Consider the following 23,927-nt stretch of genomic DNA (forward strand, 5'->3'; position numbering starts at 1 on the left):
ATATTATGATTGTTTGCAAAGAATTAAACTCGGATTTATAAAAGTCTTATTTGTGCATTTGTGCAGGCTGAGTTACGCTGAATGTGGTTTTTTTTTTCCCCAGAAGGTAAAATTGAGGCTTTGTCAGATTAGATGCTTTAATTAATTTCTCTCTGTTTGCTTGATACTGAAAGAAATTGTCAGCAGTGAGCGATTAGATAGATTGAAGAAGCAACATCGTAATTCTGAAGTAAAAACCACATACTCTTAATTGTTAAATACCAAATCTGGAAGTATTCATGCTCATCTCAATAATCAGTATTTGCAGTCTGTGAGAGCAAATATACTCCATAATGCGCCTTTGCTTACTGAAGTGGAAGGAGCATAAACCAGATAAATTTGATAAGGTTTTAGTGATATCTTTGATGGCTCTAATGCTACTGAAATACAGGCAGGCGCAAATACCAAGGCTGTTGTACGGAGAGGAGTATTTACAGAGAAAAATAATTGAGAAAGTCTTTGCAGGGTATCACATTCAAGTATTGCACCTGTAATTCCCCTGTTTTCCGTTTGTAATCTTTACTTACGGAAGATGAAAATAAAATGCTGACAGAGTACATCAGTTTGGAGAGAGAGAGATTTCTGCTATGTTTTGTGGGGAGGTTATTTTTCTGTGTGTGCCCCTCCCTAAAATTGCAGAAAATCCCAACAGTTCTTTTTTTCAGGGAAATAGGAACATGTCGACTCAGTTGCTTTGGCAGCCTCTGGGGTGCTTGAATACAATTCAAACTGTCCTACTTTGTCATTTCTGTGAGCTGTTCTCGGGTGCTGCCTTTTTTACGTGATACACTACATTTTAAATGTAGAACAGTGTTTAGGTAGCTCCATGATTTGGTCAGGGAATTTCTGTTTTCAGTGTCTTAGTATATCAATATTAAGTGCAAATTCAATTGCTGACAGGCTATGGCAGAACAGATTTGTTGTCATATCTGCTTGAAATTGCAAAGATTTATTGAAAATGTTTGATGTTACCTTTTCTCCAGCTTCTCTACAATAGAGTACTGCAATGAATAGTAATCCTGTCTTATTTTAAAAATTAAAGTGCTAGGTATCTGCACCCTCAAAAGAAATGAAGGAATGGACTTTGAAAAACAAGTTGTTCTTTAATAGGATTCAATAAAGAGTGATATTTTTCACTGTAGCAGCCATGTTATAAATATTGTCAATAAAAATGTCTTATACAGACAAAATGAAATGTCTGAATAGTAGAAATTCTCTTCTAAGAGTGGGTGAGTTGAACCCAGACAACTCTGAAGCTCAAATCACCCAGGTTAGCATGGCTTCATGAGTTTTCTTCATCTCCACACTTGTCCATCACCTCTGGAAGTGCAGCCTCGTCTCGCTGAAAGCCCTGTGCTTAAAACCACCCTCGTAAAACCTTGGCACCTTCACGGCTTCTTGTGTGACCTTGGGCAGGTAGCCCAATTCGCCACTCTGCGTAATGGATGTTGCAGGAGCTGGAAGTAATTGTAATGACTGTCTTGAAGTTTACAGCATTGTTTATAATTCACGTGTGAAAGATGCTAGATAAGCCAACCCTTATCAGCAACGAGCCAAAAATCTCTGCTTATTGTTTAGCTGGGCAAAACTTTAATGAGAGTTTCCAAGTTTTTCCTAAAAGCTACAGAGAAAGCTATGATTTGTATAGCGTTATTGTCACCCACTCTTCAAGCATGGACTGTTGAAAATAAAGGAGACGTGAGGGAGGAGTTGCAGGAGCCCGCGCTCCTCCAGAGCAGCGGCTGGGGGCAGCAGGCTCTCCTGAGGCATCAGAAAAGGCACTGGGGACCTGTGTGTGCTTAGACAACTGAAATAAGCCCTTAAATTGCCTGCTCCGTTCCTTCTCGCTTATTTGTCAAGGGATATAAAGCACCCCTCAAAATGTGGCTGAATAGCTGGAACACAGACAAAAAGCTACTTAATTTTACAGATAAGTAATTGCAGACTGCACTCGCAATTATCCAATGTATACCAGAGAGGCATGTTTCCGTATACAGAGCTGGCTTCTGTGGGCAGAGGCATGTTTTATACCGAGGATTTGGGTACTTTGCTTTGGAAATGTGCTTGTTTCTGGTTCCCTACTGACCCTCTAAGGGCTGGGGTTTTTTTATTTTCCGAAAGCACTCACGTAATCTCTCTCTCCTGCTTTCCTTTTAGCTGTGGTCAGTGCCATTCCAGTGCCAACACTAGAAAGTGCCCAGTACCCCGGGATCCTGCCGTCCCCGACCTGCGGATACCCGCACCCGCAGTTCACCCTCCGGCCGGTGCCGTTCCCGACCCTCTCGGTGGACAGGACCTTTGGAGCTGGAAGAAGTCAGTACAGTGGGTTTTTTCTGCTCTTTGCTGTTAAAGTGCTTGGAAAGAAGCTGCTTTTTGTCATTGGGATGTATAAGCTGTAGCCAATGCAAATCTTGCTGCCGTGCTTTTTGGGAGCCAGGGTAAGTCCGGTCGGGTAACAGCAACCGCCTGCGGGCTGCCTTTTCTCCAGCAGCAGCTCCAGTTGCCATTTCCAGTCTGTACTGAACACCCTAAAAGTGAAAAGTCGCCGCCTCTCTAATCCAATCCTGTCTTTTCTGCAGGTTTGTCAGTCATATCACTGTACTTATAATTTCCTTTGCTTTATTCATAAGGTTATTCCCAGAAAAAGGCAGTCTTCAGGAGCTCTTCTTCATCCCAAGGCAGAATCTAGTATCACCACTCATTAAAATCATCCCTGATAGCACTTACACGACCTCTCCACACAGTGTCTTCCCAGGCTTAGCTGCCCGTGCTCTTAGAAACTTTAATATCTAACTTGCTAAAATTTAAGCCAATTGTTTCTTGATTCTGTTATAGCGGGCATAAAGAACAGTTTGTCTTCTTCCTTTTGCAGATCCTTTTATACACGTGAATACTGTTATCCCATCTCGCATCGCTCATCTCTCGAGTGAGCTCCGTATTGGCATTTGCTCCTCTGCAGTAATCATTTGTGGTTTGTGTGTTCCCGTAACTATTCCTCACCTTATCGTGATGCGGGGAAAGCGCACGCACGCAGCGCGAGCCCCCAGCCTCACCTTCACAACTGCCTTGTGAGCCTCTGCCGCACCGGCAGCCATCTGTTCTTTGTTCAAGCCTAACGAGCGTGCTCTGGCATATTAATTATAGTTGGAGGGCTGATACTTTCTTATAATTTTCCCTTAACTCTACCGCATATCAAGTCTGAATTATTGACAGACGAATGTCAATCTGTTACATGTATTTTTTTTTCACATCACAGAGAGTCTGTGCTGCTGGTCCACGGGGAACTCATCCTGAAATGACTGGGTTTTTTTCCTCCTCTTTGATTGTTGCTTTCAGTCAGTTCAGACAGGTCCTTGGGGACCGGTGATTGAAATCCAGTGGTGGGATTGTAGGTAAAAGGTGGGTTCAGGTGTCCTAGTCATCATCCTAATGCCATTCCCCCTCTCTTCAGCGTGATTGCTGAGGTCCTTTCAAAGCTAGATGGCATTTTCCTCCGAAGGGCCTCGCTGGCGTAATCAGGTTTTGGTCCGCTGCTTAAATTAATACCAAACCCACCACAAATGCAATGCACGGAAACAAAGTAGATTCATTTTCTTGCTTGACGTACATTCGATGGTGGGGAATAAAAATAAAATTAACCACCCTTTGCCTGATCATGGAAATGGAAGAAAAAGAATTGAAGCCTGAATTATTTGCTCAGCTGCCATCATCTCGACCTGCTCATGAAGGACCTGAGCATCTTCTGTCCTCAGATCCAAAGCGGCGGCTGGGACACGATTGCTGAGGGGTACGTTAGGCGTAACCCCAAAATCACACATCCCTGGTGTGTTCAGCTTCTGCCTGAACGAGCCACTAGATTTACACATGCAGCAGTCTGGAGATGAGATTTGCAAAAAGAGGAACGTCTTTGAAGTCCTGTTGGATCCAGTGGCAGTTCCTGGAGGAAGGTCCGTATAGAAAGGTGTGGGTTTGCCCGAGTCTTTCAAGTGCGGCATGCTTGAGAGTTAAAGATTGCTAATACACAGAAGTTCCCTGCAAGAAGCTTGAATACAAAACAGCTTTAGTTATTCACGAGACCTGATGGGCATCGAAAAAACTCATGCAGTGACGATTTCAGATAATTTGGGCAATTTCCCATTAAATAATTCAAAAGCGGTAGACATAGCCTTGTTTGGATAATGGCTGTTTCAGATTATTGAGGTCTAGGTAATCAAGACCGTGTGGTATTTAAAAAATTATCTAAGCCCGTTACAGTGTGCAACGACAACCTGTTACAGCCGTTGCAGTTGTGCTCTCTGGCGAAGTCTATCGGCTTCCAAAGCTCCCGGATCATGCAAAATACCTCCAAATGAAATATTCTCTTCCTTTGCTGTGCCTTACATTTTCACCACCGCAGCAACGAAGACAAGGACATGGAAATAACATTTGTTTGTTTTCCAGTGACACTTGACACTGTCACAACCAGCCAAGCAGTTCACTGGGTTTATGTAATGGCAGCGTTCGTTACTTTTCAGTCGGAGGGGGGACGAAGGGATCTAAAAGTATATATGACGCCTGAAGCTTTTCTCAGCAAACGCCAGCGCCGATGCTGTCATCCCATCTGGAAGAGCGGTCAATCTCCAGCGCATCTGACTGAAAAGCAGCGGCTTCGTTTGCGGCTCACCTCCCGCTGCCTCACCGACCACCTCGCTGGAGCACCGAATGGGGATAGATCAACGGAATTCCTCTAACGCTTTGAGTTTGTTTATTTTTTTGGCCGTTTTCTTAATGTGATCATGCGGTTGAGAGCAACTAGCAGTTAAAGAGACTATAGCGACAACACATAAAGCTTTTTTTGTGTGTTTTACCCCTCAGTGAAAAATTCACTTGATACTTGACCGATTGCAGCTGTGTCTCAAAAAGCAATACCCAGCAATAATTCCTCGGAGAGAGAGCCTACCTGTGGTACTGCATGACCGAGCACCCTATTGATCAAGATGTAGCAATGCCTGAATAAATCATATGCCACGCCATTAGCGAAGGTGTTGCTCGGCATCCTGCCGTACAGACAATGCTTGAACACCTTTTTCTGTTTCTGAAGGCCTTTTTCATTGACCCAAAGATTTGAGTGCTGCAACATATCTTTAGGACAAATGTTCTACTGAAGAGGAAACTAAAAAAAAAAAAAAAAAAAAAAAATGGAAAGGAGAGTCAGGCCCCAGCTAGAACTTGAATAATAAGCTGTCTTGCTTGTTTGACTACCGCTGATGATGCTACCAGGCATAAAATACAATTGCTAAATATCGGGTTTTTCCAGACAGAAAACATCTCTGAGCCATAATAAAGTGACTGTCATCGGGTCAGCGATCCTTCCCGCAGCTTGTCTTCTCCTCCAGGCTCCTCCAGATCTCTGTCACACCTGCTGATCACAATTCTATCCAGACAGGTAGGAGAAGGTGGTGACATTGACATGCCCAGTTTGCCATGTGTTACAGAAGGAAGAAGATGCTTTTTTTTTTTTTTTTTTTTTTTTTTTTTTTTTTTTTTTCCCCTCTGCCACAACTATTGGAGATGCTGAGCCATCACGGTCTCCAGTAGGGAAAGAAGAAAGCTGGAGGAAACCATCTCCCACTTGGGAGGTACCGAGGTGGCCCCATCCCCATCCCCACTCTGGTCAGCATAAACAGACCACGTTCTGGTCCTGTCCTGATCACACTTTTACAGGAGGCAGAGTACTTTTTTTCAGGCTAACCCTAAAGACTACAACTGGTCTAACAGCGTGGTTTTTAGAGGGAGCCATTCATCAGTATAATTGCCCTCCTAATCCATATGATGAAAACTTGGAGACGTTCAGAAAGTATGTTTTTTTAAGAATAAAGATAACTTATTTTCTCGTATTAAAAAGAAAGATTGAAAATTCTGTAAACCAGAACAGTAATCAACAATGATGTTATTAGCTTAAGGTAGCTATAGAAAAGTATTATGGAATAGAGGGAACTCTACTTAACATTGATCTGCTAAAGTGAGATACCCTAAAGCAAATATTTCCTGAGCACATTTCCTCCTGGAGCTGGCTTTCTGGCTGTGAACAGTCAGCTCTGCGGTGAGCTCACCCAGCTGGGAAGCTTAAATCCCTTCTACCACAGAAGCTGCATTCTGGACTTGGTGGAAATGGTCGTTTTTATTCAACAGTCCGGTTTGGGTTCAGCAGGGGTTGCAACATCTCACAGAAGTGGGGGGAGAGCTGTACTGGAGTTGTGGGTAAGGTCCTGCTGAGCCCCTCACTTCCTTTGCTTTCCTCTAGAAAGTGACTCGTCAGCAAAGCAATTTGGTTTTTTCAGTACATAATTCTTTGGATTTAGCCACATATGATTTAAAAATGGTTCTGCTATCTTCCCATGATTCAGCTTTAGCAATTTTTTAAAAGCATTCCTCAAAAGTATTCTTTGGGATGTACCTAAAATTGCACGAGAGTAGTAACCTGACAATAAACATGCTAAAAAAATATTGCTGCTTGTGCTGTAATAACATCCAAAGATCCCAACAGGAACGAGGCCCCGGTTTGTCAGCATTGTACAGGTATATAGTCTTAGTCATGTGACATTTACAAGCTGTATAAGTTCAAAAATACACAGAAAGTCATTAGCAGGTATGGAATAAAGTTCAGTCATTTTAAGTCCCCATCTACCGTCACATACTTTGAATTGTTACTACCTTTTGTTTTCAATCCATATTGATTTTTTCATTACCTCAGACTGTGGCAGAGCCAATAGCTACAAATCCAAGGGGGACTGTTTCCAGTGTTATTTCTTAATAGAAGATATACAATGTAAAAATATGTTCAGAGACCTATGTTCATTAAAGTGGTTGACAGCATTGTACCAACCAACAGTTATGCAAAAGCAAAGGGAAGATCAAAAGACTTTGCATCAGATATTTATTCTTCTGCTTGGTGAGCAGCGTCCATGGCTATTGGAGTTCAGAGCAAGCTTATTCTCAACGTTCCTCACATATAAAATGAATGCAAACAGGGCTTTATCCAACATTTATCCAAAGTAATGAGACAATAATTGGTTTTACTGGGCTTTAGAAGAGATCTTCATGTATAGCATAATATTTTCTTTACTCTGGCAAAATATTTTACTACGTTCAAGAGCAAAAATCACAATGGGAATGCAGCATGGTATTATCTGCTTCATCTTAAAGGTCGATTGGGTGTCAGCTTTCTGTAAAAAACCAAGATAATAATTGGAGCAGTAGAAATACTTAGAATTCTTGGGCACTTCTGTTGAGGTGTATGAAGGCAAATAGCTGGCTGCTAGGCAGCGGATTGATGTTGGTGATGTAGGCAGCAGTAGCGATGTGCTCATCTTCATCCATCCTTCAAATAAACAATCCATCCTCTCTTCCTGCAGGGACTGGAGTGAATTGCAAATTGATGGTTCTCATTATGTTTGCAAGCATGCACATCTTCTTTTAGAAAAAAGTCTTCTCAAGCATGAAGCACCTTTGTTAGACCACTTACCTTCTATATTTAAATCCCACCTCTAGCTTCTTATGTTAATAGAGTCATCACACCTTTCTCTTCGGTAATAGCTGGAGGATAAGCTGAAATCTTCTATGCAATAATGGTTATGTAGGTCTCCAGATTTTACAACTAAATCTTTAAGATAAAACATACCCATAGAGTAAAGCAGTAATTTGATAGCCTTTTAATGCACAGGCTGTTGTGCTGATGCTGGCTGATAAAGCTTTGTTATCTGAGAGCAGAGAATACCAAGCAGGTATTTGATGGCGAGTAGCAGTAAGCGTCTGGTCTACTTGTTTCTCCAAACAGGACAAGAGCCTCCCAGAAGAGCTGTCCTTAAGGACACAACGAAAAGCGTTGGGCTCCATCGGAAGTTCAGACTTTGACGAACATGTTGAAAGACATTTTGAGGCTAAGAGCGTAGATAGGCAAAAGGCTTTATTTTTACTTTAAGCAAAGACCTCGCCAAGGATTTGCTCCAGAAAGCATTGTAACCTCAGATGTGTACCTCTGTGAGACTCACATGCTATTTTGCGTCTTCCTTGACTAGGGCAGAGTGAAGGGAGAGAAGAGCCCGATGCCCACGGTAGCCTGGAGCGGCAACGTGTTGTGACATCTTCTTGAATGTGTGGGCAGTGAGTAAGGGCGGAATGAGCTAAACTATCATTCCTGCTCTGCTCTGTTAAAAATAACCTCAGTATCTCTGGCTTCCTTTAGGAGAATTTTAGTCCTCAGAGAAGAAAAGAGAGGGGTCTGCTGGGCAAGGAAGGAAATGGAGAAGCAGAGCTAGGGCAATGGCATGATAATGCAAAGGGCCTTGAAGGTGAAAACAAGGGAAATGAGCCACGGATGAGCAAACTTTTACAAACCGTAGATGATTTTGACCTGGGTCAGATCCTGTAGTTGGGTTCCTATCTGTGGTGTTCAATCTTGCCAGGGATGTCTGTGATATTGCCATAGGAACGAGCAATGGGGCTGTGGAAATGAGGAGAAATCCTCATTTCCATTTTTCAAAATTGTTTTGCCACTCAGTAGGTTGTAATTACTTATATACTTTGACATTAATTATTATAAAATGCCTTGAGATTTCACTTGGCTGTGTAATTGCATGTTATTTGCACAATGAGTTCTGGTTGTTGCAGCAGGCTTTGAAAGAAACCAGATCCTCTGGAGCTTTTTGGGTCCCAGTATAATAACTAATTCTGATAGCTATGTGTCAGGAAGTTTGTTTTCTTTGGAAAAAGGTTGAGCTTTTCCTAGATTTCTGGTTTGTGCCACAAGCTGCATGACTAACTGTTGTGCTGTGAGCTATCCCGGCCGGCATGGGTACTGTGGAGACACTGGGCAGCACAAACACGCTCAAATTAAAGGAGTTCCTGTTGTGACGGGCTCTTCACTAACCAGTTTGCTTCCTTTGCTTGCAAATAACGTCAGGCCCTGAGGATGCTCTCACCAAGAGGAGAGCTTTCTCCAGCGCTGCTCCTCGGAGCAGCGGGACAGGAGCTGGAAGAGGGGCCGGGAGAAGCCGCGGACCCGAGCTCCGGGGAAGCCTCAACAGCGCTCGTGGTGCAGGATTTGGAAAAGAAGATAAGAGATGGTGTTTCCAATTCAATTCGCTTATTCTTCTCCTGCAGTAGGAACAAAATAGAAGTGGCAGGCTCTTTCCCGTGGCATGGGGAAATGAACTTCTTGCTGCCATCCGTAAAGCGCCACAGCAGACTTACACTTACCAGTCCTTGTAATTCATTCTTAACTAGTTTGGCTTGTCATGGTAGGCATAGTGGTCAGGAAGAGATTTTAAAGATTTTTTTTTTTTATTCCAGTTACAGTTTCCTTACAAGGAAATAATGTTTTCTTTGGAATTTATTACATTTATTACAAAATAATGTTTTCTTTGGAATTCTTTCTCCTGTCTATTTTCTTAAACTTCTTAAAGTCTGAGTAACGTGGTATGGTATTGTGTCCTGGTATAAGCAGCAGCAGTGAGTTTCTCTTCATGACCAAGAGTCAGCGTTAGGTAAAGAGCAGTGCCATAAATCTGGGCAACGCCATCGGGATGTGTGAGCGTGCATCCTGCCTCTTGCTGTCTTCTTCTGTCCCTCCTCCTGCACAACATCTACCACACTGTATGCACTCCATAGAAGATACTCTGATTTTAGACTACACAGTTAGAAGATTTTGCATCTAATTTGTTTCAAGAGAACTCGGTTCACAAATCAGCTTTTTTGGCATTCACGGTACTGGAGGCGTTAGACAACACTGTGGACCATACACATCCTGAAAACTCTTATACAACCATAATCACATTGCAATTCATATTTTGGGTACAACGTGGGTTTCTAGAGGGCTGCAGAAATAAAGGGCTTTTCTCTCTGTTTCAGCCTTTGTTTTCATTAGTACTTCAGCTGTTTGCTTCTGTTTTCTGGCATGGAAAGTCCATCACAGAGGTTGATACTGGAAGCTTCTTTTAAGAAACACTGCAGAACATAGGGTAGCTGTCTTTTATATTTAGAAGGTTGACACGCAACATTTAAATCTCTGAAGAATTGACTTTGAATATAGGCTAATAAAACAGCAGCCTATTGCTTTGGCATACTAAATGTTACAGCTGTCTCAAGAAAAACAGTATTGGTGATTGGTTATGTGGAAATTAATTAAGTCCTTTCTTTGTCTCCAGCTTTTCTCCACTACGACTAGAACACTACCGTCATGCTGAACACAATGAGTTTCCATAGTTGTAGCTTGTTTCAATCTCTACATGATGTATTCATGTGATTATTGATTTTTAGTATTTAAAAGCACATAGAGAGGAAAGCTAGAGAGAAGGAGATCTCACGCTTGGTTTTTTGTTTTGGTTTTTTTTTAAAGGAAGTTGTTTTGAGCTTCAGATGGCACACCGCCACTCTGAGGAACATCTGGTTTTTAATTCGTCTGCCAATAACTCTTGACGGAACTGTTTACACATTTCCTGCACCTTCTTGAAGGGCGTAGGCTAATGCTGCCCCTTCTGTTGAAAACGACCATTAAAGTAGGAAATGAGACATAAAAATTACATCAATAATAGTCCTTTGGTTTTTCTTTTTTCTTTTTTTTTTGACTGTTCTCTCGCAGCTGTTAACGAAGGACCGGCACCACAGCAGCCATCCTTGCTACCGCAGACGCAGCCTGAGCACTCCAACAACGAGGACGCCCCGAGCAGAACCATCCCCACCGCCTGCGTCCGCCCAACCCACCCTCTCCGCAGCTTTGCCAACCCCTTGCTACCTCCGCCCATGAGTGCAATAGAACCGAAAGTCCCTTACACACCGCTTCTGTCTCAAACAGGTAAGAGTGACGGGGGGGGAGAGTCTCCGGTACCACTCATCTGAACCACTGACTTTCAGTTCGTGAGAAAATAGAGAGCACGAGACTGTCCCGTACCCTGAAAAATTATCTGTAAGAGCTCACAGAATGGGAAGTGGATATATAGTTTTACAATAATAATCCAGTATTTCATTCTGGCAATCTGGAATAAAAATTCAGAACAAGGCAATAGCTTAAAATCAGAGTTAACAAGTAAGTGATAAAAATGAATTAAATGAGATGCTGAATTAATCACTTGGTCTTGTTTCCAGTCTCCTGTTATGCTACAGTAACTTGAACCAGTGCCAAATGCTTGACTCTTGTTTCAAGGCTTGCCTTTCTGATAATGAAAGAACTATTTATGTATGCTGGAAAAGAACTGACTGCAATCCACTCCAGTGTGCAAACTACTTAAAAATTAAATAGCAAGCGTGCAAGGAACAGAAAGAAAATTATTATATATATTAATAAAAAAAAAAAAAAGGTTTTAGCATAGTGCCACTATTGAACGAAGCTGAGGGCTGGTTTCAGGTTTAGATTAAATGGCTGCGTACGGCTGTAGTGAAACAGTCATGGGTGGGAGGCATGGCAGAGCAAGAGGGAACGGTGCCTCTCCAGCTCCTTTCTGGGTTTGTTCCCAGAACAGCACGATTTCTAGAGAGCTGTTTTAAAAATTCACCCTTGGATCAAATGAGAACATTTGTGTGATGTATCTGGTATTTGCTTTGTAAAGTAGGGGCAGTACTAGAATTGTTCTTCACATGAACCGGTATAATTTGAGTAACACTATTTGCCTTGGTAACCCTAACTACGAGAGCTATTAAGGAGAAAAAAAAAAAAAAGGGGGTTGCAGACTGGTATCTCTTTTTAACTGTTTGCCCTACTCCCTTAGCTTGGATAATCTCCAGTTTGGCTCAGGCAACCTTTGAGATTTCAGCTTTACTCTTTTTCTATTCTAATACTGCTTTCCGAGCATAGCTTTCTTGCCATACAGCATATGTTGGGTCGAAGTTTGCAACAAGCAAGCTACCAAAACATCTCTGCATTTTTACTGGAAGCACCTGCTATCCATCAGCAAGTAATCCAGTTTCTGACAGCAGACAGAAGTAAATAAATCCTTAGTTATTGGAGAACTGCTTTTGCCAAATAGTGCTGCTGAATTATTTTTTATATATAACAGAGTCCATTCATCTTTATGTAGTACTGCATTTTACTTTATGAGGATCCAATTCTACTTGTCTTACTCTAGTGAGTAAGCCTGATTACCTCGAAAGGACTATTTGTTCTCTAAGTCAATCAGAGTTTACATTTTAACCATTATAACCAGGAGGCGAGGTGAAGAGAGAGGAAGTCGGGGCATGTTACTTCTCTTCATAGAGAATCCCGTCATCCTGAAAAACAAAATTGCCTTTTTTTCAGGAAGTAATCTCATATAAGCAGGTGCAATGTTTCCTACAAACAGTGTGTAGAACTTTGGTATTAGGCAAAATTAAGAACTGAAAGTTTATGGCAATAAACTGCCATAAAGCAATGGAAATAAAGCAAATGCTAAAGCAATGAAAAAATCTGTTTTTCCGGACTCTGTCACATAGACAAAAACATGTTGCTGGGTTATATATGGCATTCAAACTATTGTATTCACTGTTATACTGAAACCACAATTTTTACTTTTTAGACTCCCATATAACTTCATTTCTGATCTGCCTCCAGCTATTTTGTGGTGTTGGAGGCTATTTATTTCTCTCTCTATATGGTTTCTCTTGCTTTCCTCAGTGTACTTGTCCTCAGAGTCATTAGCCAGACTGATGTTGTCTCCTTTACCAATTTCTTGTAGAAAGGTTTCCGTTGTAATCGTTAACTTCTATTCGTGCCTCTAGGCGGTGGGGCGTGCAGAACTGATCCTGGTCCTGCACATGATCCCTCAAAACTAGGTTGCTCTTTCAGTACCCACTCCCAAATCCCACTCCTTTGGAATCCAGATCTCTCTTCTTTTCCCTTAAAATGGGAGTGGAGAGAGAAAGCACTGAAGAAGAGAAGCCAAGAAAGAGCGCTTCATTTCACCAGCAATTCTGCATGTTTAATCCTACCCGTGAGCACGACAGCATCTCAGCCATAGCTAGACACCCACGCAAGGGAAACTTTGAAGACATTTGTGACTTGACAAAGCTTATGATGTATTTCTGTGTTTGAACAAACCTCCTAGTAAAGACGACGGCCAGTCTCTCCTCCCTAGTCCCCACGGCACAGCAAGGGTGGCCGAGCTCTCTGCAGGCCAGCTGAGACGATTCCCTTACGGACCACATCTGCCCCACTTAGGGACATCTCAGGTTTAAAAGGCTCTTAGCAAAAATCCCACGCTGGAATACCGGTTACTTTCCGTAACCTGGTAGATAGAATGACTTGAGTTTTTCATTACATGTTTCTCAAACTCAAGACATTTTTGCATGTCCTGTGTAATAAAGTAATAGGGCAATAAATAGCAGACTCATCATCACTTAAACCAATTAAACTAATCTTTGCTTTGCTGTCCTGTCTTTTAAATGCATGTCAATCAGCTGTCTTATCCCTTCGGACAATACATAAATAATGGAACAATCCTGCAGAATTCAGAAGGGGAGAAAGCAGCAGAGAACTGCAGAGATTGATCCAGAGATTTCCTGCAAAGACTTTAAAAAGCAGGAACCTGAAGTTCAGTGGAGATTTCCCTTGAAATCCCTTCATTGCTGGTTGCCAGCCTCTCCTCCCTCCAGCCCTGTGAGGTTTATATCCCCTTTTAAAGAGAAATGGCAGGCAGTCATGTCCTCCGGTCCTCAACCAGCCCCACCGCCTGCCCTGCAGCCAGCAGCGTGCTGAAGCTCCAGATGTATTTGTATATTCAGATTATAGTCCTGGAGCTGATGTCCAACACTGGCCCTTGTGCAATATTAGGATCGAAATTAATTTTTGGATCTTGCCCAGAAAATAGATGAGCACAGGGCTTTTTCTTGGCTTTGATTGACCTGATGCTAAAAGGAGGTGTCTCCTCTAATATTTTCTCTATTCAGTATATCTCTGTAGTGGCATTATAATTAGCTGTTAAACTCTATCATATGGTTCATAAAAAAGACATACAGAGATTATTACTCAGTTGTGGGGGATTTTGCCATGAGGATATGAATAAATATCAAAAAGGCTGTGCTCCTGGTTTGGGGTCATGACATCAGCCTAATCCAGAGCTAAATCTGCCATTTTTCTTCTTTTTTTTTTTTTTTTTTTTTTGCTTGAGCCCAGTAAATCTGAACTCTTCACATTAAGCCCTTCCCATTGATATTTTATAGGAGATCTCACCTTTTCATCACTGCTTTGTGATCGAGCACTTGAGGTTCCTAATACTTATTCTGAAGGCGTAAGAATCACTCCATGGTATTTCCAGTCCCCACTGTGGCTGCACTTGCTCCTCTTTGCAAATCATACACATAGGCATCTAAGTGATTTGACTTAGTCCCCTTTCAGGTTAAATAGAAAATGTTTGATGGAGTGTTGAGCTTATTGCATTATAGATCTGACATAAATTCCACAAATGGACAGGAAAGATTTTTTTTTTTTTTGTACCCTCACAAATGAAAATTCCTTTTAGGTCTTGATGATCAGCTGCACTTTAAATGAACCTGAATTAGGAGGTCATTTTTCTTCTGCAGAAGCAAGTGTAAGGCGGTAGAAAATACTGCCTGTGAAGTGGTGGTTTTTATATTGTGTCACAGTTCGAAAACTTCAGCCTTTTCAGGCTCATGTATCTTTTGTGAGATTGTAAAAATGCTGCTTTTTTTCTATTGCTACTCCACCAAAAAAAGTGTAGTTGGAAATCCAAATTGTCATCTTCTCGGGCTTCCTGGAATCACTCAGTGATACCTCAAGAGCTAAACCTCACTTTATTGTACAGCAAAATTGAGCTTGATTTTCCTTCCTCCCGCCAAGCTGTAAGGTATGCCCCGAAGTGGCTGTGGGCTGGGAGTGCAGGGAAACTGTTCAAGATTTATTTATTTATTTGCCTCTTTGGAAAAAAACCCTTGTATTTTCAATGTTTGGGGAGTAAAAGTGAAGAGTGAGGTGAAGAAACCTGGCAGTAACCATCCCTGTGTAAAAAGCAGCAGCTGGATATTGCCTGGACATTAGTACAAATCCTCCCATATCCAGGCTGACCCACACGCTGTTTTCATTACCAAACGGGATAAGAAAGCCTGATAAGAAAATGAGCTCCACAAGGTCATTTTTGTGCTGCTGCTTTTTTTTTTCTTTCTATAGCTATTGTAAGAAAAGAACGAGAAAAACAAGATAAGAGTGAAGGTTTGCAAAGCCAGTGTTAAACCCAGGAGCTAACGGTCAAATAAATAAGGGATGAAATCAAGAGGGAAAAAGGGCGTATGGGTATTAAGCAGTGACTCCTGGGCCATAATAATCTCAAATCGCAAGGGTTTGGGGCCTCAGTAGATGCTGAAATTACCGTGATCCTTAGAAGAGTGAATATAGAAAGAATATAGAAAGAATTTTCAGTCGTGCTGAGAATAGGCTGCTCCTCACAGGAGCGTTGGTAAAATCACTTGTTACACAAATGTCTTGAATATTGGGTCTCAGGTGAAGTGTTTAGAGATGGAAATTCCAAGAATAAAACTTTTGGCTGGAAATTAGGCAAATTTTGGAGACATGAACTTGGAACTCTCCGGTGCTAGATTTATGCATTTAATTGCTATCCATTTTTTAGAGTGTTTAATCCCCTGTCATGCAAACCGGGGATTTAATTTGTGAGTGCATTTATTCTGAACAATCAATTAGCTCTAATTAATTAGCTATATAACCAAATTCTCAGGTTTGGGGGGTTGTTGTTTTTTTTAAATTTACCATTCACAATAAAAAAATCCCTCTGCCAATATAAAACACAAACGAAACCCTATTGCTTCTAATTTGAATTCAGTCATTGAATTTAAAGGCAACTAAGAACTCTTCTGCTAATTGGGTATAAAAATCTTTCTGGCGTAGGGGTTTTTTTTCTTATTTTAATGATGAGTGTAAATGAGGTTATGGACTTCTCTTCATCGTAGCCTACAGTAAGCAAGGTCTATAAATTCACTGAAAATATGGGATTGATTCATTCTTGAACCTTTTATTCTGAAATCCTAGCTTTTTGCACTAGTAACTCCCAGAATCAAAGGAAAGTTATTCTTTTATTTCATAAGCCTTCATCTGTCCCCCCCCCTTCAATTTTGAAATGTTGTTTTCTTCCACATTTCTTTTTATGAAAACAAGCTTTCTCCATTCACCTGGGAGATATATTGGCACAGAAGTGTCGTGAAAGGGTCAGTCCTATCTATTAGAGAAATCTGGCCCCAGTCCAGTGAAGTTTAATTAGCATGCAGATAACTTGAGACACCTGAGTTGTTTCATTAAAATCTTTGGGACTACTGGAAGGTGTAAAGTGAAGTGTGGATTTAGGTGCTTGCCTGAATAAATGAGCTAATTCCCCTTTGATAGAAATGATCTATTTCAATACAAAGCGGCAGTCAAATAATTAAAAAAAAATTATCTGGGTAATTATACTGTAAATCCGTAGAAAGATTTAATGATGTGCCATTCTATCTTCCTGTGTTTCATAAGCAGAGAAGTAAAACTTTTTCCACTGCGTGTACAATTTCTCCACCTTAATTTGGGACTGCGTGTGTTGTCACTGAGCACTTGCAGCCAACGAGTCACTTTTGCCCTAACGCTTGTTTATCCCACGTAGTATTTCCCGCAAATAGATTAAAAACATGAAGAGCAGCTGAGAAGACAGAGACCAAATCTCTCTCATATTTCCACATATTTGAGCAGTCTGTGTTGCTTTTGTCTTGAAATGTGCTTTCCAAAATCACTGTTTCTATACCTATTTTGAAGCCGTAGCATGTAAAAATGTGCGAAGTTCATCAGTGCTATTTCAAAAGCCTCCCCAATAGGCAGTCCCAGTACTTGCTCGGTACCGTATTCTGATTAAACGACCTCTTTCTCTTTTGTGTTTTTATTTCTCTTTTTACTTTATTTCTCCTACTATCAAATATTTCTAAATTAAACTTTGCCTCTTCCTAGAACAATTTCCCTTGTGGAATGAGCCAAGCCTCTGTTGATTATCACTTCAAAAATCAATTTTAGAAACTCAATTTCTTGATGAAAAATATTTTTTCCCACCTGTAATGTAAAACAGATGAGTCTTCAAATAATATTTTTCATTTAGTTACATACTGTGTTCCCCTGTGAGGCACTGTCTTACTTAAACAAGAATATCCAGCCATGGAGCTACAAGTAAGCTCACTTCTACGTGTTATTCTCATCTTTATGTCTCAACTTTTAAGTCATTTAAACTGACACCGGTTTTACTGGTGGAAATATCAAATAACCTGTAAGTGGCATTTGATCCTTTTGTGATTTTCTGTTGTACTTTGATAAGAAAATTACCTCTTCATCCTGCAAGATAAGCCGTATACCCCACCAGCTTTGATTACTTAATAGGGAAAACATCTGGCTTTGCGTTGCTACACAGCTCTCCTTCCCCAGCCCTGAAGTTCAGGCTGCCAGTCAGTCTCCTTATTGTCAGAAGCATCTGGGACAGACAATATTCTTCAATAATTTTAATTTCCCAGATTGATCGCTTTCGTTTTGTGAGCTATGACATCTTTCTGTGGGAGCATCCCTGCAGATTCCTCCGTGCCGGCAGATCTTCATTACTAGAGGCAGCTCTACTAACGACACAGGTTTTGTCTTTGTTCTGTTGGTTAGAAAAAGCCATGGAAGAGGTGTGAGATGCAGGGCCAGAAAATATTATCCTCATTTAGTTACAAGTCTGACATTACCTTCTGATTTCCGCAGCTTATTTTGACTTTTATAGTCTCATTATACAGGATTCATCCTCCAAGAATCCTCTCAGTTCTTATGAAAACAAAGGCTTGTTTGCACCCCAGTAGATAGATCAATTTTCATCTGCCCCTTCAGACCAGGTGATCTTCAGCTGCAGATCCCCTTCACGTCTTTGATGTATGCCCTGGCTGTTGGGCGATTGGATGTAAGAATGTGTCTGTATCCCCAGCTTGGAAATTTTCTATTTACGTTTCCAAATTGGTTTTATGAGACATGCCTATACATACCTTGCCTGATCCAAAGTATTTTTTGCCTTCTTGAAAATCCTGAACTAACACCAAAAATCAGCTTTAGATTAATCAAATATTGAACCGAGCATTTTGTCCAACTCTGTAATCAATAGACTAAAATGACTGCGGTGTAAAAACGGGAACTAGTAGCCCATATACAACACAATGCATCTTACCGCAAAATCCTCTTTTCAGAGTTTCTCCAGTGTCGTGTCTGCTGTCAGACATTGTGTTTGATGATGGTTGTACGTGTTTACCAAGAGCAGAATATTATGAAGATGAACGTTTTTTAAAAAATGCTAGGTGTCCTCTCTATAATCGTGGTCACTGTCTGATGTTTTAGCCTAGGTATGTCCTTCCTAAGCGCAGCTGTTGGTGATCTCTGAGAAGAACACGTTGGCATTGCGAGCTTGATCCACATCTCGCTGAGGTTAATGGAAAGACTCTCATTGCCTTTGAATTTTGCATTACCACCTAGTGAAACCAGATTACTGCAGTCTTTCTGAGAAGCCCAGGATTTGCAGGCAAAACTGATTCCATTGCATTTTCTGTTCCGTATATAGGTTAGCATATAGACTCTTCCTCTTTGCCACTGCCAGTTAGTAAACCCCTCTTTGTACAATTCGTTTTTTCCTGCGTGCAAGTTCTCAGGCTTGTACAGAGCTTGCCAGATAGGATCTTCCCAACGCTTTGTAAAACAGCACTGCTGTTGCCTGGCTTCTGCCAAAAATTGCTTCCCTCGTACATCCGAAGATTGTAGTTGACTTCTCTGAGGCGCATACCCGCTTGTAGGCTTGAAATCAGAAGCGTGCAAGCTTTCCCCTTCCCTCATTTCCTTCTGTTAGACCCAGCAGAATTTATGGCAAAACTTCCTGTTCTTTCTTCTCAGAGACATGACTCGTTCTTAGCTAATTTTAGACTTCTGATGAATAGGTGTCTGCTCCGTGCCAGTCACATAAGCTCACTGTGCAGCCAAAGGAGAGAGAGGATCTTCTGAAAGAGAATTCATCCAACCTTTCTGCAGACTTTGGAAGGTTCTTCTTTCTCTAGATGATCGAGGGAGATGAAAGAACCAGCAGAGGCTCATCCCTCGCTTTCAAACAGCTGAAGCGATGCGGAATTCAGCTGAAGGGACGCGATACACGGTCTAGCCTCCTCGCTGTGAAGGTCTGAAAGTTTGCATAAGCAGCAGCAGGTAGGCAGAAAGGTCCCTGCAGTTCTCTTCGTGGTACTCCAGCTCCAGCTCTATTTCCAAGCTTTTGCTAGTAATAGATTTCATAATCACATGCCTATAGCATGTATCAAAATAGTAAGAATCGGTCCTGGATCGAGATCTTGAGGAACTCCACTGGTACCCGCCTTCTACTCCAGTGTTCTCCATTGAGCATGCTTTCTTGCTGTCTTGCCATAAACTAGCTCCTTTCAATTTTTGCATTTATCTCCGTTTTCTCCACCTTAACTCTTTTTTTTTTTCCACGTCACTGTTTTGCATCGTCACCCGGAACGGCTGTAACACATGAACCACGCAAGAATTTTTGGTCTTCACGTTGGATACAGACCCCAGATCCATCGAGTGCGAACATAGCATTTTTTGACACTGTCTGAGTTTCCAGCTTGCTGTCCTCCCTGCAGCTGGGAACTGGCCTTTGGAAACGCTGCAACGCAAACAGCAGAAACCCTGAGCCCTCTCCCTAAAATGAGTTGTTCTCACCTGGCTGAGTACATCATCTCATGTCCCATTTGACATATCTCAAAATAAAACAATGCCAAGTAGCTCTCCCGAAGTATTGCTATCAAGAGGATGGATGCTATAGTGGTTTTACTTGGTGTTCATCACGATAACCTATGGCCTGATAGGCACGAACGCGTATAGAGTTAGAAAACTGCCTCTTTTGGGTTTGACTCGGGATCACGCTGATGTGCAATGCTCCCGAAATACCAAGGACGATACTGCAGGGAGTTCAGTGGGGGCCTCGGAGAGGCGGCGGTAGCTGGGATTTGCACCTGGTAGCTATACATTATCTAACTAATGAGCCAGTGAAGTGTTTAGTAACCCTACTGAGAAAATGAAACTTTTAAACAGTAAATCCGTGCTGGGGCTGCTCTGAGTTACACCTGATCGGTATTGTCATCTCCTGCCTCTTGCGGCCTCAGATGCAAGGTTTCCTTTTTTTTTTTTTTTGCTTGTGAGCGTCCCGCTGAGTTGGAGAACATTAGAAACCAAAGCGATTTTAATTTAATTAGCTACTCATTTGCATAAATTAGTTTACTTAGCATGTCAACCTTCTGCGTCCAGAATTCTCTTTGAGAGGCCTGCTTGGTCTTTTTAATGTCCTTCGGGGGGAGAGGGCTCAACTGTTGTACTAATTACGTATTACAGGCTTTACCTTGGAAAACGGTCACTGCCGTAAAACATTTGCTGAAGAACTGAAAAGATGCAGCTACGTATAAGGAAAATTTTCTCAGCTTCATTTTAGTTATGAGCGTTACAATTTGCCTGTTGCTTTTGTTAGCTAAAGGGCAAAAAGATGCACAAACTGAACTTACTAATCATCATTATGGCTTCTCATTAACAATATCCAGGAGGGAACATCTGTCTTTGTGCAGAAAAGTGGGTCTTTAAGTCCAATTACTACAATTAATGAGTTACATATGAGAAACATGATTTTTACCACGGGATTTAGAGGATTACAATAGCAACATACTCTGCATTTCACATGAGCTCCTCACCACCACATCAAATATTTACTTCTCCACCAACCCATGAAAACCAAACAAGTTGCAATGGGAAGCCACTCGTATAAAAAAAAAAAAAAAAAAAAAGCCTATCTGGGTCCATTATCTAAGCACGGATGCAATTTTCTGTGGTGGCTATATCTTATTATTTATTCTTCACTTCCCAGTGATATCCCAGGACGCAATCCAGATTCCCTGTAACAGGAATGGGATAAATCTCTCTCTAGCAGGGCACACGAGCGCTGCCGGAATAGAAATACCAGCTGCCAGCTGCAGGGGCCATAGCTGCAGTTCACTTCTTTGCTGAGCACTGCAGGTGTTTGCAAAGCACTGGGGGAAAAAGAATGGTGAGCGGCTACAGTCTGTGCGCCAGGCAGCTGAGAGTTAATTTGCCTGTGACGGAACCTTTTTCAGTTTATTTTTTAGATTCAGGGTCTTGCGTTTCTCGGTGTGTAACTGCTGGGTGCACGTTTTGAGTGTCGGTGCGTGATTGTTCACGCACACTCTTCTTTGGAAATAAGCTTTTTTATTAAGAAATGGAAGTGAAAAACATTTCCTTTTTTTAAAAAGCCGATTTGAATGTGCAGCGCTTAGAAGATTGAATCTTTGGGGATTGCTGTATCTTCTACTCTTACTCTGAGATACAGGGAAGTCTGAAGGCCCAGTTATTAAAGAAGCCTTTTAGCTATTAAACGGGAGCTGGAAGAGTGAGGGTATCTTTGTGGCAATCTCTTTTAGCTTGTATTGAGCTTTCACACTTTCATAGCTTCAGCTAAACGGGAGTTATCTGCAATTCTCAGCCTTACAGAGAGGGTGTTTGTGAGTCTCTCCCTCTCTGCCCCCATCTTGCAGCTCTTTACTGGAACTTACTTTTAATGAACACGCTGCTGGCAACTGGATTTCGGGAGGGATTTTGTTCTCTCTTCTGCTCCATTGTGTTTTCTCTGCCTTAAACTAATTAAAAATGTAAACACCGCTCTTTGAAACACAGGAAAATTAAGCTGCAGCTCTTGTCTCCTGGCTACTTGCTGGAACGCTGGGAGGATACCGAGAGCTGTCACGACCGCAGTGATTTGCTGGGGTTTTGGGAGCGAGAGCCGCGGCTGCTCCAGCTGCAGCAGCTGCCTGCCTCCCTGCGCCGGAGGTGTTCTCCCAGCTCAGGAGCATTGCTTTCGCGATCTGTAAGAAAAGAGAGGGAATCGGGTGGGAATCTAGCGATGGAGAAAACAATTGGGTGGTTAAACTCAAGAGCCGTGAAAAGGCGGTTTGGTTTTGCGTGGAAACTGGGTGGATTTCTGAGCCGAGACCTGGATTTTGGAGTGAGCCTCTGTGCGGCCCGTGTGGATGGAGACATCTCCCGCGCTCCTGGTCCCTGCGTCTCGGCTCCAGAGCCGCAGGCGTCCACGTACAAACCTGTCCTGCGGCTCGTCCCAGGGGCACCCCTTCCTCTATGCACATAGTATGGCTTGAGTGTCTTGACCTGTTCTTCTCTTTTCTGGGTCCGATTCTGGCGCAATGGCCAATAACCCACTTGACTTACTGATGCTGATGCCTTTTAATACTCCTAATAAGCACGATCGGCTACTAAAGCAATGGCTGTTGTTACTATCATTATTATAGTACACATTTTTTTAGTAGAAAAAAAGGCAGAGTACTTGCTGAAGGTCATAGTGGAGGAAATCTAGAGAAAAAAAAGCTATTTGTTTATGATTCATCATCTTGAATTCAGTCGGAGTTCAATGAGCAGAATAAAAACTGTGCCCAAGTCTCTAGGGAGACGGAAACCTGCCCTGTGAGACTCCAAAGTGATGCCCTGTGCCAGAGGGGATCTGCTGTTACCTGGTGGGGCTGGCTGGGGGGATTCGACAGTCCCTGGTACGTGATGCCTCCTGCCAAGCAAGTATCAGCTTGGAGATTGCATATTTAAAGACACCAACACGAAACTTGCCTTAAGGCACAAGCAGGCATCAAAGTGGGTTAATGTCAGTAGAGGAAAAAGTGGGAAGAATAAATTTTGGGGACCTAGGTGGCTGAAAGAAGTGCCAAAGCGCTCACTGGAATGAGTTTGACCTTACGCAGGTCGGAGGGATGTTTAAGCCGTAGCTTCAGGGGGAGCAGGATTACTCGGGCAGCAAGCAAGCTTGAAATTGCCATCGCCATTTTTGGCCTTGAATCTATGATGCATGAGATGATACATGTTCTCAGTTTGGCTTTGTATGGCAACTTTAATTTTAAAACTATTCCCATGTACTTAAAATCAATGTCTTGTGTGCCTCTATTTCAACTGACAGCCCTTGTGTCTCCAGCAGTCTCGCACAGAGCCAGGCACCTTGTGCTGAGTGGAGGCAGATTGTCCAGGACAAAGGTTTTATTCTTTGATGTTTTAAATCATTAAATGAGACAAAGAATTTTTAATTTCCTTTAGAAATGTCCAACCGAGACATGTCAGTTGATGCATCTTTAAAGGGCAGCACTTCAAACCGTGCTGCGGCTGACACCTCCTTTGCCAAGCAGCAGTACCGTGGCTCGGAGCGGTGCCAGGAGGAGTTTCAGCAGAGCTGCTTCAAAAAGGGAATCCCTCTCTGTCAAAAAAATAAATGTATTTTGATTTTTTTTTTTTCCCCCCCTCCTTCCAAGCTGGGATAGAAAGTCAGAATTTTTTTTTTTTTTTGAGAAAGTTGAAATACAATTTTTATTTTAGCTCATTCAGTGACCCACCTGGAGGGCTGCTGTCAGCTTGAGGGACTTGAAACAAAAATAGAGGAGAACTGTGGAAATGAACTGCCATTCCCCCAGCCTGACCACTGCTCTCTGTTCTTCGGTCTCACTTTCTTCTTCAAACGCCACATCAAACTGACAGTTCTCTGACAGACAGGGGCCACAGAGCCCAGGTTTTCGTTATCTTCCGGTTTGTAGGTATTTTTCCCAGGAAAACTGAAGTTTCCGTGTGAAAACTTTTGGTTTTGCGAAAGAGCACGCTTCGTCAAAAAGTGATGGAACATGGCAAACCTGCTGCAATCTCGGACATCGGTTCTGCTGGGCACAGCAGCGAGCTTTCGACCTGCGATGTTTGAAATATAAGTTTTTAGAAAGCATTTGTGCTTCTTCCTGGAATAAAACAGCGTAAGTCTGTCTGGGAAGGAGCCTATGAGTTT

The 23,927-nt window shown here is 42.1% G+C and overlaps 1 protein-coding gene across 1 annotated transcript in view; it reads left to right on the forward strand.

Annotated features, from left to right (window-relative positions):
- DCC (DCC netrin 1 receptor) overlaps positions 1-23,927 on the forward strand; it is a 572,354-nt gene that overhangs the window by 545,772 nt on the left and 2,655 nt on the right. Inside the window, exons 26-27 of the mRNA XM_049794299.1 lie at positions 2,197-2,361; positions 10,658-10,870. Coding sequence (XP_049650256.1) covers positions 2,197-2,361; positions 10,658-10,870 — 378 coding nt within the window. The remainder of the gene's footprint in view (positions 1-2,196; positions 2,362-10,657; positions 10,871-23,927) is intronic.

This window comes from Accipiter gentilis, chromosome Z, assembly GCF_929443795.1.
Source record: "Accipiter gentilis chromosome Z, bAccGen1.1, whole genome shotgun sequence".
Lineage (NCBI taxonomy): Eukaryota > Metazoa > Chordata > Aves > Accipitriformes > Accipitridae > Astur > Astur gentilis.